Here is a 15,743-nt window from a genome sequence, read left to right on the forward strand (position 1 = left end):
TCTCTCTGCCATTCACTAAATCATTGATGAAGATATTGAACAGAACCAGACCCAGAACCGATCCCTGAGGGACACCACTCATTATGCCCTTCCAGCATGACTGTGAACCACTGATAACTACTCTCTGGGAATGGTTTTCCAACTAGTTATGCACCCATCTTATAGTAGCTCCATCTAGGTTACATTTCCCTACTTTTTTTCTGAGAAAGTCATGCGAGGCAGGATCAAAAGCTTTACTAAAGTCAAGATCTTCCACTTTCCACCATCCACAAGGCTTGTTACCCTGTCAAAGAAAGTTATTATCCTTGTCTGGTCTGATTTTTCTGTCTGCACTCTTATTCAAATCTAATATCTAATCTATCTTGGTTCTTTTATCATGCTTCTCTGAGCACCTGTCCTGCTATATACATTCTAGGTGGTTTGATTCTCTTTGTGATAGATGAGGCTCATATTTTCCATGAATATTAATGCAAGTTAAGTGTAAAGGTAAAATGTTGCTTTCTTGCTCAGACATATTCTGCTGCACACATTCAGGCAAAAACTTTTTACTCTCATGGGAGGTTAGCTTGAGTGAGAAGTACAGAACTGAGCCACTAAGATTTATTTAACTTAAGAAACACCTCAGTGGAAAGTGTTTTTTTGTAAATGTCCCAGTTTACAACTTAATGAGCCTGCCTGGAGTTAGTTCTAGGACTGAGGTGCTAGTTTGGAGCAGCATTAGACAAAGTTATTTTATTATTAATGTTCAAGCTGAATCTCAGTGGAATGCAGCAGAGTTCAGTTGAAAGCAACTGCATATTTGGTATAACAGCCTATAACGTGTTCAACAGGAGAAGATTTCCTGTTTGGCGATTGTGAAACTGTTTGCTAATGACTTTTACTACTGAACTTAACTTAAAAAAATGTAGAGGAATAAATCAAAGCCTCATTCCTTGTAAGTCTATTCATTTCTCAAGTGCTGCTGAGCTTAAATGGTCTTGCTATCAAACTGGGCATATTACTGTTTGTTTGGATAGTCTTAATTTATGCTGTCTTCCAATAACCTCTTTTGCTGAGACATCACATTCTTTGTCTTTAAAAACCCACTCTAGAAACCTGATAGCATTCAGAATGATCCAAGCAAGTAATGAGAACCGCATGTGCTGTAATAATTACATTTCCGATCATTTCTTGCTCTAATTTTGTCATGGACTGTGCAAATCATTATTTTAAAAATTATTATCTTAGGAGATGTTGAAATAAGAAGAATCTCACTGTTTGTACAGAGAAATGGCTGTGAGCATGAAAGTAACAGCTGGGTTCTGTAATAGGGTTGCCCCTTACTGAGCACCCCCTCGTGGCGAGGGGTCACTCTTCAGAACCCTGCCTCTGTTTCCCCTTATTGAGGGCCTCTTACACAGGGTCTCCACACTTTTTCTGTCGTCAAAGAACCCCTCCTTGCAAGTCTGGGTTTATTCACAAAAAATAATTCAAAATGAAATTCAAACTCCCAAATTGACATCCAACAGACAAATGTTTCTCTTCCTACTCCTAGGCCTCCCTGCCTGGAGAACTTTTGCACTCTCTCCCCTGCTTGCTCAGGGTCTCTCCTGACTTAACAGGCTACTCCCAGCCCTTCCTGGCTAGAGTCTGTCCCAAAACCCAATAATCTCTACTTTCCCTGAACATCTCCCCCACCTCCACTGCAGCTTCCAGCTGCTCTTTATAGGAGAAACACCTGATCCCTCTCTAGCGGGGCTCATGCTCTAATCAGAGCTGGCTTATCCACAGGCTTTCCAGCTCATGAGGCAAGCCACCCTGTTACAGGCTCAGTTTATTGTCTCTCTAAGTTGTTCAGGATTTGAAGAAAGTTCTAAATGTTGAGCACATCTAAAAGTGAATGCGGCTGCTACAGATCCCTAATTTAAAGGCATGACTTTCTGTGCTGCTTTGTTAAAATGTGGGGGACATTACATCATTGTCCTGTCAATCCTCAGCCCTGTTTTACTTTTGGTTCTTCTGTGTAGTCAGGTGTAATTACAGCTATTGATTAAATATTTGGGAAATTCAATGCATGCACCCACAGAGATCAATCAAACTAGATATTAAGACATCTTGGTGTGTAACTAAGTGTCATGAGAGAACATTTTTTAAAAAAACATTATAAATGTACATGTGCACACTGCAGTTTGCCATAATAACAACAAAAAATTTGCTGTTCAGCTTCCCCGAAAACATCCATTTTAAAATACGATACACTCACAGCTCAAGCATAAGTAGAATTTTAGAAACAACATTTTTGTATTAAATATTGCAAGATTCAGGAGAGCCTGAAATGAGAGCACTTTGTGGTTGTTTGTTTTGAAGATAAAATTCCTTGAATTTACTCCATGAGCCAAATAACAGTGGCCATTTGCCTTCTGAAATGATTACATTCTTTTTTCAAATGTGTTTTCTACTTGAGAATTGATTGATTTACTAAAAATATTAGAGAGTTGTAAAAGGAATCTATAAAATCTAAAACAGATTATTTATTAAGGATTTCTCTTATATAAGGCTGATATTTTAGACACTTTTTTACCTTTCACTTTTTTTTAGTCCTAAGGCTGGCTAAGACAATAACAGAAGTTATTTAAGCTGAATATATTCATTTATGCTTTTAAAGCAGGCAGCAGTACATACTAATTCCATTTACTGACTGATAAAATGTAAATCATGCATTTCTATTACATGTTTTATGCCTTTTGGGAGAGCTTTTATAAGAAAGATGGTTTTTTTCCCAAGGAAAGTGATTGATGTCATACAGAGCTTTGTGGAAAGATCTCTTTTATTCACGGCCAGGCCAAAACATTAATCTGATCAGTAGCCCCTAATCAAACCACACAGTGCATTTCTCAGAAACATTTGTTTGGGAAAACAACATTCCCACAAGGATCAATGCCAATGTTTCTATTTTTTTACTTTTACACCAAGTAAAACGCTTACAGGAATTAACTAGAGGCTACGTGAGGACTGTGTCTTTTTTACTTTTTTAATTAAAAATGAGGTCCTGTAAAATGGTTGCTTGAGCTCACAGCTGCTATAATTTCTGCTTCAGCTTCATAGTGGATGTTAGAGACAAACCCAAACATCTTCACTGCACTGTGGGGATTGACCTCCTAAAGTGCAGGATGTCCTGCCCTCTTTCACCCATTCCCTCCTCTTATGCCACTGCCATCCCCATCCTTTAGGACATGTGCAAATCATTTTCTGCTGTTTATGCAATATCCAAATTCTTGGACATAAAATGAGCAGGGGTTACGAGAGAATTTCTAGCTGTAGAAGAGAGACTACGAAGATAGTCAAAGCTGCCTCAGCTATCTGAATGCGTAGTTGCCATGAGGAGTTGAATGTCCCGATGCCACAGGCTACTTTGATAATCCCAACCTAAATGGCTTGTTGAGGGAAGAGGGGACGTTGATAATTTGTAATTTTATCCATTTAACAGCAATCGAGTAGCTGCAATTATAATGGAGAGGCTTATAAAACAATTTAGGATATTGAGGATGGATCCATAGCAAACGTGTATTCTTTTATCCGTCATTCCTTCTTGTATATGGGCTTCACGATTCATTTTTTTTCTTTGAGGATCATTCAGACAGCCCTCTTGGTGCAGCAGTAACCCTGGCTCATGAGCTGGGCCACAACTTTGGGATGAATCATGATACGCTGGAGAGGGGCTGTACCTGCAAAGCATCTACTGATAAAGGTGGCTGTATCATGAACCCCTCTACTGGGTAAGTGCAAATATTAGTTAGCGTTAGTTGGTGGGGAGGAAATTATGCTGTAGTTTGTTATCTTGGGAAGCTTTTGAGCAAAAGTTTACACAGTGAGGCCAGTCAAAGCTTCCCACAAAAATCCCTCCAGAAGTAGAAACAATAAAACTTGTTAGTAGAGCAAAATTTCTCATGTTGAGTTCTCTGGTGTGGAAGAGAGAAAAACGCCATAAGAAGCAATGAATTGTTTGTCATTTTGAACAAGCCCTGTTATAATACAGTGCAGGCGTTTGTATCAGAACTTCCAATGCTGTCATCTTGCCAGTGTGACATCACAAACAATCATAAGGGGAAATGACCAGAATAAAGGCCATGACCAAAATTAGTATGTAGGAAATAAAGTGCTAGGTTTTCTGTTATTTCACTTTTGGTGAAGTTCATTCCTGTGCAGATCAGCACAAGCATGATGCACCACATAAGTCCCAACTTAACCCTGTTTTGATGAAGTCTGAAATGGGATGTGAATGCTATGTAGGCTTTGCATGGGGTGAGGGATGAACTTTGCTCTTATTTTTTGCAACTATACCAGCATGAGCTGTGAACAAATCAGATCTCATAAGCTAAGCAGAGTCAGGCCTATTCAGTATTTGGATGGGAGTCTTCCGAGGGGAAAAAAAAGGCAATCTAGGAAGTTATGGTGACGAATCAATAGGTGACACTCTTCTTTCTGAGTCAATACTGAGTGGATACTCAAGCATGGTGTTAGGAGGCTGCTGCTGACAGCCTGACCTTTTATGGACATCAAAGATACAATGGTGTTTTCTAAAAGAGGTCTTGGACTTCAGGCCCAGTTCACTAATTTCAGCCTGTTCTACAATATTAGAAACTGAAACACACCACCTTGGATGCGCATATGTTTTGTCATCCATATTACGTATACGTGGGCTTTTTTGTATATTTTACTCTGTCAGTTACGAAGCTTTTCAGTCTTAGGATTTGTGAACATGCTCAGGGCTCTTTCGTCTCTGCTGGTGCAGTGACTGCATGTTTCTTGGAAAGGAGGTAGGAGAGGAGAGGGAGTGTCATGCAGGAGAGCTCCCTGCTGAACAGCCAAACAGCAGCTTTGGCATCTGCTTCAAAGGCAAACTGTCATTCGTGTTAAGAAAAGAAAAAGGTGCTGGCCAGTGGCCAGTCATAGCAAGCTAGGGGACAAACAATGAAAAGAGATTGGTGTGTTTGTGGGGGAAAGTGAGCGATTTCTAAAGTTTGCATAAGAAAAATAGCTTGGCTTTTCTAAAACAATAGGTAATAAATATCCTTGCAGAATTCTGTTCTGCAGCACATCACAGCTATTACACACACTAGAAAAACAAACTGAAATTGGTAACATGACCACAAGGAGCGGTAATGTGATTGGTAACTCCTGACTTCATATCAGCAATGGGCAGACAGATTTTATATCTTAGTGCCTGAATGATATACACAACCTTTAACCATCAGCCGAATTCGTACTTGTGCACCTGGTCACCCCACAGCTTCAGAAGAAACCACAAGAGGGCCCTGCGGGAGGAAACCTCATGAAGTTTTCCCCAAGTTATTCTGTCAGTTTGCCCTACCTCTGTGGATTAGGAAGCAGTGCTATGCACAGAATTCTGTAAATCCGCACAAAACCCCAGTGTCTCTACATTGGCTCTGCAGCCCTCTGCCCCTATGGGCTCGCTGACAGCTCAGGTCCATTAACTGCTAGGGTTTCCCCTAGCAACCACAAGTTCTGGGCCTCACCTGCCCTCAGTGATGGTTCACCCAAAACAGAGCCGGTTGGGAAACAGTTAACATAGCCTCAAGCTGCATTAGCTTTTCACTGGCTTTTATGCTTCTCCCCATCCACCTCCTGGCCCTCCATGGATCTCCAACCTCTGAAGGGCTCTCCTTGGGGGTCTGTTCAGAGGGAGACTATGGGAGGTTGAAAATTAGAGAAGAGCCAGATTATTTAAACTACTAAAACCTTCTTTTTTTATTCATCCAGCTTCTTTCATTTGTTCTTCCCGGGATGCATGATAAGCACTGAGTGAAGTGAAAGGTCTCTTTAGACACCATATAACCATGCTATGACATGATAAAAGGTCAGGTCACGGACCATGTAGAGAATAGGTGTCTCAGAGCCACCTTTCTGCTCCCCTAATCTTGAGGCCATCTAGAGGCTAGTTTTTCCAAACATACTTCAGTTCTAAATTATGCCAGCAACAATGGCCCACCAGACATGGATCACAACCCCCTTTCCTCCATGCTTCTCCGAGGAGCTGGCCCAAAGGTTTTTAATAGTAATAACATTCTGATTTCTAAGTCCCTGGAGGACTAAGTGCATGTTTCTAAAACAAGGCATTTTGGAGTTAGGAGAGAGAGGAGGAAAACTGAGAACAATTGTCAGAAACCAGAGTACACACAAACTCAACCCTAGGAAGAGATGTGACATTCAGAAATCCGAGCGGATCCGGTTTACTTTTTCCCTGGAAGGCCCAGTCACACTGGTGACCTGCCGAAGGATTGATGTCTTGGCAAGATCTGTGAGGGGCACTACAGTGAAGTTCCAGAAAAAATCATCTTAGTAGCTGGCTACGACTAAAAAGGACCACACCACTGTTTTTAGTCTTTGGGATGGGAGTACTACCCATTTTCTCTACCTTGGTTTCTTGCTTGCCCACCTGGCACTTTTTTGGGATTTACTGTGAGATTGACCTCATGGAGGACTGCAATATTGCAGCCAGATTTTAGAGGTGAATAAGCCACTCCTGGCGGTAGACCACAACATTATCTAGAAGTGCCACTGCATAACAATGGTGAGATCGTAATACCTGCTCTGTCAACTTCTGGAAGATGGCTGGGCCCCATGTAACCCAAAGTCATGGTGGAAAGTGGACAAAGTGGAACAAGCCTATTGAGATAGCAAAAGCTGTGTTTTCCTGAGAGTGAGGAGGAAAGAGGAATCAGCCAGATCTAAGAGGAATTTGGTCAGATCTAAAATAGTAATATATGGGGTCTGGCTAAGACACTCTAGTAAATCATCCACCCGCAGCATAGGGAAGACATCAAAGCAGGAAATGGCATTTACCTGTCTGAAGTCCACACAGAAACAGATGCCTCCCTAGAGTTTCAGGAGCAGGACTACCAAGGGTTAAACGATTCCTTGATTACCCCCAGTCTCAACATTAATTCAACTTCCTAAATCAGTACCTTCTTCACCCCTTATGATATTCAGTAGGATTTCTGTGCCAGCTTGGCTCCTCTTACTATAAGGGAGGTCCACCCTTGTAGCAATGAGAATATGTCCTTAAATACCTTCCGGAGTTTATCCATTTTCCCTCACTGTGCCATAGTTAGCTGCAGCCCTAGAGCTACATTCTCAACACTTGCAGGTTCAGGAATCTGGGTCCTAAATCCTCCGCACCATCCTCTGAGGGAATGAAAACACCCTGCTGAGCCCTCCAGGGTTTTTGCAAATTAATATGAAAAATGTGTCTTTGTTTTTATTTGTCTGGGCACTGCACCTTGTAGTCTAGAGGCCCAACCTGCCAGAGTGCCTTGCCACTTAGCCAGGAGCTTGCTCCAGGGAGATCAGTTTCTTTTGGGGAAAGGTTATTGACTTACAATGGGAATTTTTAGCCTCTGTCTTTACCTTCAAGCTTAACTACGAAGTAGCTGCTGCCTGTCTGTAATAGACATTCCAGGAGATATACTTTGCACTTTTATAAAAGAATTCGAACAATATTTTGTTAGTCTAAAATTACCAATCTGAATATTTACCAAAATATATAATCTCTGGGACTATTCTTATATGTAGGTTACTCGCTGAACCCTGAAATGTTTGCAGGCTTGGAGGCTAAGAGTGCCATCAGTTGAGAAAATGCTAGGTGAATGTTCCCTACCTGGAAAACATTCTTGGAACAGTAGAAACATCAGAAGAAAGAGGATATAAAGAAGCCCCAATACATTCCTAAGGCAGTCTCTGCTTCCAGCATATGTATTCTCTTCCCATCCATGCCCTCTAATTTCTGTTAGTTTAAGCAGGGTGTTACAAAACTATAAAAGAAGAAAAAACTCCCTCAGGTTGAGATTAAGCTTTAAAATAGGATCAGCCCTGAAGAAGTCTTTATTCAAGATCTATAAAGGGTAGGAAAAACATAGGTTGGAATGGACAGTCTCCTGCAGCCTTAATTTTGGAGTCACTAATGTGGTTCTGTAATGAAGGAAAACGTTTGAGGTTTTTTCATTTTAAAGTGATTTCATTAATTATTGCGATCTTCTTTCTTTGAAGAATTTAACATTAAAAACTTGTCTTGGAAATTATTACGTAGTGGAAGCAGCCTCCTGGGATCAGGAACCTAAACTCTGTTGGATCTATCCATTAATGAGCTTCCTGTAGCTTTTAGTCTTAAAAGGTACCTGAAAGATGTGTATGCCACTTTTGTATGAGCAAGAAATGCTTTAAAGAGTCAAACACTTTAGCAAAGTATATTTGGCATAATATTTCATATAGAATTATGGATCAAAAGAGCAACATGGTCCCTCTGCTGCTCCAGAGATTCAAATATCATCTAGCAAAAACATACATCGCAGTACAAGAGGGGGGCTTTTGTGATAAATAAATTGTATCAACAAAAAAGTGTTTAATAAGGCACAATTTCCTTTCTAAGCTTGTCTTTTAATTATACTTTTTGCCTCTTTTAGTTCTTTTGAATTTAAACTCTTTTTGAGAGAGGAAGAATGGTGAAAAGCCCACATGTCAGATCTAGAGTCTTAATGAGTGCTGGAGATAACAAGAATGAGCTGGAGCCAAAGGGATAGAACTAACTGTGGGGCCATTCCTGTATTCCATGTACATTTTATCTTCTTAACAACTTTAATCCCAGAGGCATAAGTATCAGTTTGAAGAGAAAAGCATTTTATAGTTCATATTCCTTGATGTGTCTGTGTTTGGCCTTACACAGCAGACCCACCTTTCTCCTAGATACAGAAGGAGGGGGTCACTGTGGCAACATTTCAATGACAGAAAGGGGGGGGGGGGGTCTAAAAAGTGGCCGCCTTCGAGGCTATGATCCAGTCCTCTTCGTGTCCTGCTGTAGAAGAGGTAAAGATCTCCTTAAAGTCTGCCCCCCAGCCCACCGTGTACTTTATTTCCTATCCAAGTAACTTTACGATAAAATAAGTCCTATTCTCCTAGAAATGTCTTGAGCATCAAGAATAAGGCATAAACAGCCTTTACAGCTGGCAAAGAAACCTGGCATGCGCAGCAAACTAGCCACTTCAGCAATCCGTACTAACCTTACTGCATTCCTGCATTCACCACAGAGCGTACAGGTGGGAATTGAGAACCTTCATGCAGCTGGTTAGTACATAAGAACGGCCATACTGGGTCAGACCAAAGGTCCATCTAGCCCAGTAACCTGACTTCCGACAGTGGCCAATGCCAGGTGCCCCAGAGGGAATAAACAGAACAGGTAATCATCAAGTGATCCTTCCCTGTCGCCCATTCGCAGCTTCTGGCAAACAGGCTAGGGACACCATCCCTGCCCATTCTGGCTAATAGCCATTGATGGACCTATCCTTCATGAATATAACTAGTTCTTTTTTGAACCATGTTATAGTCTTGGCCTTCACAACATCCTCTGGCAAAGAGTTCCATAGGTTGACTGTGCATTATGTGAAGAAATACTTCCTTTTGTTTGTTTTAAACCTGCTGCCTATTAATTTTCATTTGGTGGCCCTTAGTTCTTGTGTTATGAGAAGGAGTAAATAACGCTTCCTTATTTATTTTCTTCACACCAGTCATGATTTTATAGACCTCAATCATATCCCCTCTTAGTTGTCTCTTTTCAAAGCTGAAAAGTCCCACTCTTACTAGTCTCTTCTCATATGGAAGCTGTTCCATACCCCTAATCATTTTTGTTGCCCTTTTCTGAACCTTTTCCAATTCCAGTATATCTTTTTTGAGATGGGGTGACCACATCAGCCCACAGTATTCGAGATGTGGGGGTACCATGGATTTATATAGAGGCAACATGATATTTTCTATCTTATTATCTATCCCTTTCTTAATGATTCCCAACATTCTGTTCACTTTTTTGACTGCCGCTGTACATTGAGTGGTTGTTTTCAGAGAGCTATCCACAATGACTCCAAGATCTCTTTCTTGAGTAGTAACAGCTAATTTAGCTCCCATCATTTTATATGTGTAGTTGGGATTATGTTTTCCCATGTGCATTACTTTGCATTTATCAACATTGAATTTCATCTGCCATTTTGTTCCCCAGTCACCCAGTTTTGAGAGATTCTTTTGTAGCTCTTTGCAGTCTGTCTGGGACTTAACTATCTTGAGTAGTTTTGTATCATCTGCAAATTTTACCACCTCACTGTTTGTCCCTTTTTCCAGATCATTTATGAATATGTTGAATAGGACTGGGCCCGATACAGATCCCTGGGGGACACCACTATTTACCTCTCTCCATTCTGAAAACTGATCATTTATTACTACCCTTGTTTCCTATCTTTTAACCAGTTACCATTCCATGAGAAGACCTTCCCTCTTATCCCATAACATCTTATTTTGCTTAAGAGCCTTTGGTGAGGGACATTATCAAAGGCTTTCTGCAAATCTGAGTACTCTATATCCACTGGATCCCCTTGTCCACATGCTTGTTGACCCCCTCGAAGAATTCTAGTAGATTGGTGAGGCATGATTTCCCTTTACAAAAACTATGTTGACTCTTCCCCAACAAATTATGTTCATGTATGTGTCTTACAATTTTGTTCTTTATTATAATTTCAACCAGTTTGCCCGGTACTGAAGTCGGGCTTACTGGCCTGTAAATGCCGGGATCACCTCTGGAGACCTTTTTAAAAATTGGCATCACATTAGCTATCCTCCAGTCATATGGTACAGAAGCTGATTTAAATAATGGGTTACAGAGTACAGTTAGTAGTTCTGCAGTTTCACATTTGAGTTCCTTCAGAACTCTTGGGTGAACACTATCTGGTCGTGGTAACTTATTACTGTTCAGTTTATCAATTTCACAGATTCATAGATACTAAGGTCAGAAGGGACCATTATGATCATCTAGTCTGACCTCCTGCACAACGCAGGCCACAGAATCTCACCCACCCACTCGTGCGAAAAACCTCACCTACATCTGAGCTATTGAAGTCCTCAGATCATGGTTTAAAGACTTCAAGGAGCAGAGAATCCTCCAGCAATTTGTACCTGCCCTGTACAATAGTAGCCACAGTGGGAGGAGAGTTGTGCTAGAGAATTTTCAGGGGAGCTACTGCCATTGTCTGGTGCTGAATCCTGAAAATCAATGAACCAAGTTTTAATCAGCTCCTCTGTGTTATGAGCTGAGCTTTACTTAATAAATAAATGCTAGGAAGTGATTCAGAGAAGAGCAATGAAGATGATCAGGAGGCTGGAGTGATTGGCTTGTGAGGAGGAGGAAGAGTTGAAGGGGGTATGTATATGTAGCCTAGCTAATGGGAAATAAGTGCACACCACACACCTATCTGAATGGTATAATGTCAAAGAGGGCCAGGGATGCTTTAGGGTTGTACACAAGGGTATAGCAAGGAGAAAAGGATGAAATTAAGAAAGGGGGCAATCAATGAGCTGTATGCATCTATGGCTTTGTCTCCCAATGGGACTGCGTGAATCCCCAGATTTTGGAAATTTGAAAAAAAGAAAATGGGACAAAACACTGTTAAATATGCTGTAGGAAACAATTCTGCATTAGCAGGGAATTGGACTGGATATCCTTAACAGGCCTTTTCCCTCTTTCTATTCCAGGCACTGTTCATGCCTGTGTCCATATGGAGGCCAATGTACTACCTAGGGTTGCACCACTAGGAAATAGCTGCCCCAGCCTCATTTCCCACCATGATGCACCTCTGGCACACCCCCTGCAGTGGGGGAGCACCTTTGAAGGGGGTAGAGAGTTAATTATGCCACCTGTGGCAGCATAAAGTGGCAGTAGCAATACCATGAATTTCTCTCCAAAAGTCTGATTCTTTATAGCTCATCTGCACCTTTACAGCGAGAATGTAAACTGGGTGGAAAATGCTACCTTTCTTATATGGTAACATTGTAAAGCCACCTGGTGTGGATCTAGATGACTACACAAGGTACAAGGAAGTGGAGACTCAGACACTATGATTCTCTGATGACGGTATACTGTTGAGTGTTGGCTGGGCACGTTGCTGTATTAAATGGGTTGTGGCCTAGGGAATCTGGTTACTTGTGCCGTGGTCATAAACTCAGTGAAGAAAAAAAGGAAAATGGAATTGGAACCAACTCTTCGTTAACCTCTTGGCTATTGTTAATTAGTTTACAGGATTTTAGCAGGACTATTCCTCTCAGTAGGAAATGACTAATTTTGATTAATTGCCTTTCATCTCACTTTAATTATTGACTTTGGGGGGGGGGGGAGGACGAGAAGAATATGGAGAATATGAAACAAGTTAGCACGCAGTAGAAATTCTACCTGAGGTTGGAAAAAATATGTTGATTGCACATTCATTTACTGCTGAGGTTTGGAGAAAACTTTTTAGAAAAATCATAAAAGCATCCCCCCCATCATCAACACATTTTTAACTAAAATTGAAACCTTTTGCAGTTAGATGAGAAAGAAAATGACTATGGGGAAGGAGCAGATGGTGTAACCTGGACAAGATAAAAATATTACCTGGTTAGAATCTATTTAGTTACCCTCCCAAATTAATTTAATTGGCTCAGTCTCAATTTTGTTAAAAGAAAAAAGAAAGCTATTGAGGGATTCTTTAAAATGCTGTTTTAAAAGAGCATTACTTTTACAAAGTATGTTCTAATTTCCTCTAGGCACAATTGGATGTTCCTCACTCAGAGCTGGGGTACATTAGTTACAATTAAGGCTAAATAAAATTTTAACATGAAAACATAATTGCGTTTCTGTGTTGATACTGCCAGGTATCCACAACTCCTTTTTTTTTTTTTCCCCCATGAGAGGCTAAAAGAGACTTTGCTATGAAGATTTCATGAATACAGGTTTCCCATTTGCAACATACTGTTTGTGATTTCTTTATACCGTCAACCCAATTGTCCAGGTTGTATTAGATCTAGAAAAATTTGCTCTGGCTTAGAAGTAGAGTTGTTTTGAAAATGTAACCCTTTTGTGCACTTTGAAAGAGTGGGATTTTTTTGTTTTGTTTTGTTTGTCAAGGGGCAGTTCCCATATGACTGAAAAACAGTTGAGTTAAGCTGCTGTAGCACAGAGGGATCGCAATGCCTCTTTGGATGCCTTAACTTGGGTGTCCAAGTTTGAACATTGGGCCCTATATTATTCTTTCTTTTTTACCATTAGTTGCATGTCTGTATTGCTGCTACTGAGGAGAAATTGGTTGTGGTTGATGTGCATACATCTAGCCTACATTCTAGCAAGCTGATTATTAGTGCAGTTTGTTGTAATGTTTTCTGTGCGCATCTGACTTGCAATTTTTAATAATTTACTTTCACTTTTTTTTTCAAACCTTCCCACATTTTTGCATTGGTAATTCTCATACTTTTTGTTCTCTTTTTTTAAACTGGGTCATCCTGTGCTTTTATTAAAAGCCAGATTTGAAAGTGCTCAATACCTGCCATTGGGGCCAGATTTGCGAAAGTTCTCTGAACCCAGTAGCTCCCATAATGACACTTAGGACCATATTTTCAAAAGAGCTCAGCACCCAACATGCACCTACTTTGCTGACCTTTTCTGGCCATTTATTTAGATTCTTAAATGGAAGGTGAGCCCTTTTGAAAATTCCAGCCATGGTCACTAAGGCTTCACATTGCTAATTATTACACTTGTTCTCTTAAAAACAATGCCATGGACAGTTTTAGTAATGTGAATTATAAAGGCTGCATGTCTGCCAGATGAACTATCTGAATGTCAAATTCACTGTCATTGTGTGAATTTCTTTTTGTTTTCTCTTTTTTCGATAATGTGTTGGGGGAGGGGTCTGTTCCCACCTCTTGTGTATTGCCTATTAGTGTTAATGCGTTTTAAGAATGCATATCAAAGGAAGTCTGGTAATAATACAGATTTTATAACTCATCTAAATATATATTTGCATGATAAATGGTTGATTAAGGTCTCTGGAGGATCCATTCTGCTCAGTAGTGTCAAACCTCACAAAAGTTTGGGGAGCTTTGTTATTTTGTCATCTGTTTTTTGTTTTGCTTTTGTTTTTATGACTGACATAGAACAAAAGAAATTAAATCCAAAAAGTACACTATTAACGATAAAACATTTAAATTAAAACCCATTAACAACAATCTAGAAAAGCTTAAGCCTATGCTTAACCGTTATATATATTAGGTGTTCCAACACAATCCCATTTCTGAGCTGTGAAAACATTCTCTCTCATGAGATTTCCAGCAAGCTGGCTCCTGGTCTCAGCCAGATGTGCCATGAGAACAGCGTTTTGGCTTTGGTACCAATCTCAGCTTGAATCTGGAAGTGAAAAACCATTTATCCCAACACTACAGAAAAGTTTAAAAAAAAAAAGTTGGTCTGAGGTTTAGTGCTAAAACAAGCAAAGAGTCATGATGGAAGTGGGACAGAGATCAGGGAGTATGGGGGTCGGCAGGGAGGATTTTTTATTTTATGCAAATTGATTCTCCCCTCCTTATTCCAGAGACCTTTTAGAACCTAGTCACCATAGGGCTAGTCAAACACTGAGTTAACTCTGAATTTCCTAACCTCCCTTGGATTGCTTTCAGTTGAACAGACTTTGCTTTGCATTTCTCAAACCTGCTGTTTACAGACTCATAGACTCTAAGGTCAGAAGGATGTTAAATTGCAGAGTCAGCGGACCCATCTGGAATGATATCTTTAACCATTTGAAGAAAATGAAATTATCTCGTAGATGTAAACAGACCCTAATTAAACTCTGGAGCTGTTTGTCTCCAGCCCAGTGCTAGCTGAGCTCTGCACAGAGGCAGACTTTATTTAAAAAAAAAAAAAAAAAAAAAGTTGAATTACTGATGTAATAAATTGCTTGTGACAGAACTAGCTCTGTTTTGCCAGCAGTACAACTGCTTTTTTAAAAACCTAAGCAACATATCCTTATGCCCTAGTAATTTAGTACATTGTATTCCAGTTCTTCCTTTAGTAGGAAACAACCATGAGATTACAGAACAGACATATGTCAGCATTTCATTTAGCTTCCAGAAAATCCCTGTGTGCAACTAGGAGACTATCAGTGCTCATTTGGCATCCTTTATTAATAATTCAGATATATTACAGATACATTTAATTGTTTGGGGGGAGGGAGAAAGATCACAGTTCAAGTGTTAGTAGCATTAGTTATAACAGGCTGTAAATTTTCCAGCCCTCCTCAGCAGTTTGTCACTATTAACAATTAAAACACAGTGCTGTGTTGTTGGTATGTTTTTTTTAAACAGTTTAGTAGACAAAATTTGTGCTTCTAGAGACCCTAGTACATTACTTTTGTGGTGCATTCCTGATCAGAACCAGAGTTATCCAGAACCAGATCATATTCAGATTTACAGCAGCCATTTTCTATAATTGCCTTGACATGGACAAACATTACTTTTCAAATGAAAACACATTTTATTTTGTTCTAGTTGTTTACAAGAAATGTTTAGGAACAAATCATGTTGTCATGAATATAACCTAGGGTGACAAGATAGCAAGTGTAAAAAATCAGAACTCTTTTTTTCAGGGGGTGGGGGGTTAAGTTGTGTATATAAGACAAAGCCCCTAATATCGGGACATTCCTGATAATTTAGGGACATCTGGTCACCCTAATGTAACCAAATCTGTACTGTTTTGCTAGCAGAGACACTAGTATGTAAGAGTATAACTACATTTTGTCTTGTCAATATAGTATAAATACAGAATATAGCTCTGTTAGGAACACCTTTTCCCCTAGTGCTGTGACCCATATGAACAAATCATATAAAGACATTTCCATTTACCTTTGTCT

At 40.0% G+C, this 15,743-nt stretch overlaps 1 protein-coding gene across 1 annotated transcript in view; it reads left to right on the plus strand.

Annotated features, from left to right (window-relative positions):
• The window catches only part of ADAM12 (ADAM metallopeptidase domain 12), a 341,603-nt gene that overhangs the window by 259,477 nt on the left and 66,383 nt on the right, over positions 1 to 15,743 (plus strand). Inside the window, exon 11 of the mRNA XM_007053046.4 lies at positions 3,607 to 3,755. Within this exon, the coding sequence (XP_007053108.2) occupies positions 3,607 to 3,755 (149 nt within the window). The remainder of the gene's footprint in view (positions 1 to 3,606; positions 3,756 to 15,743) is intronic.

This window comes from Chelonia mydas, chromosome 7, assembly GCF_015237465.2.
Source record: "Chelonia mydas isolate rCheMyd1 chromosome 7, rCheMyd1.pri.v2, whole genome shotgun sequence".
Lineage (NCBI taxonomy): Eukaryota > Metazoa > Chordata > Testudines > Cheloniidae > Chelonia > Chelonia mydas.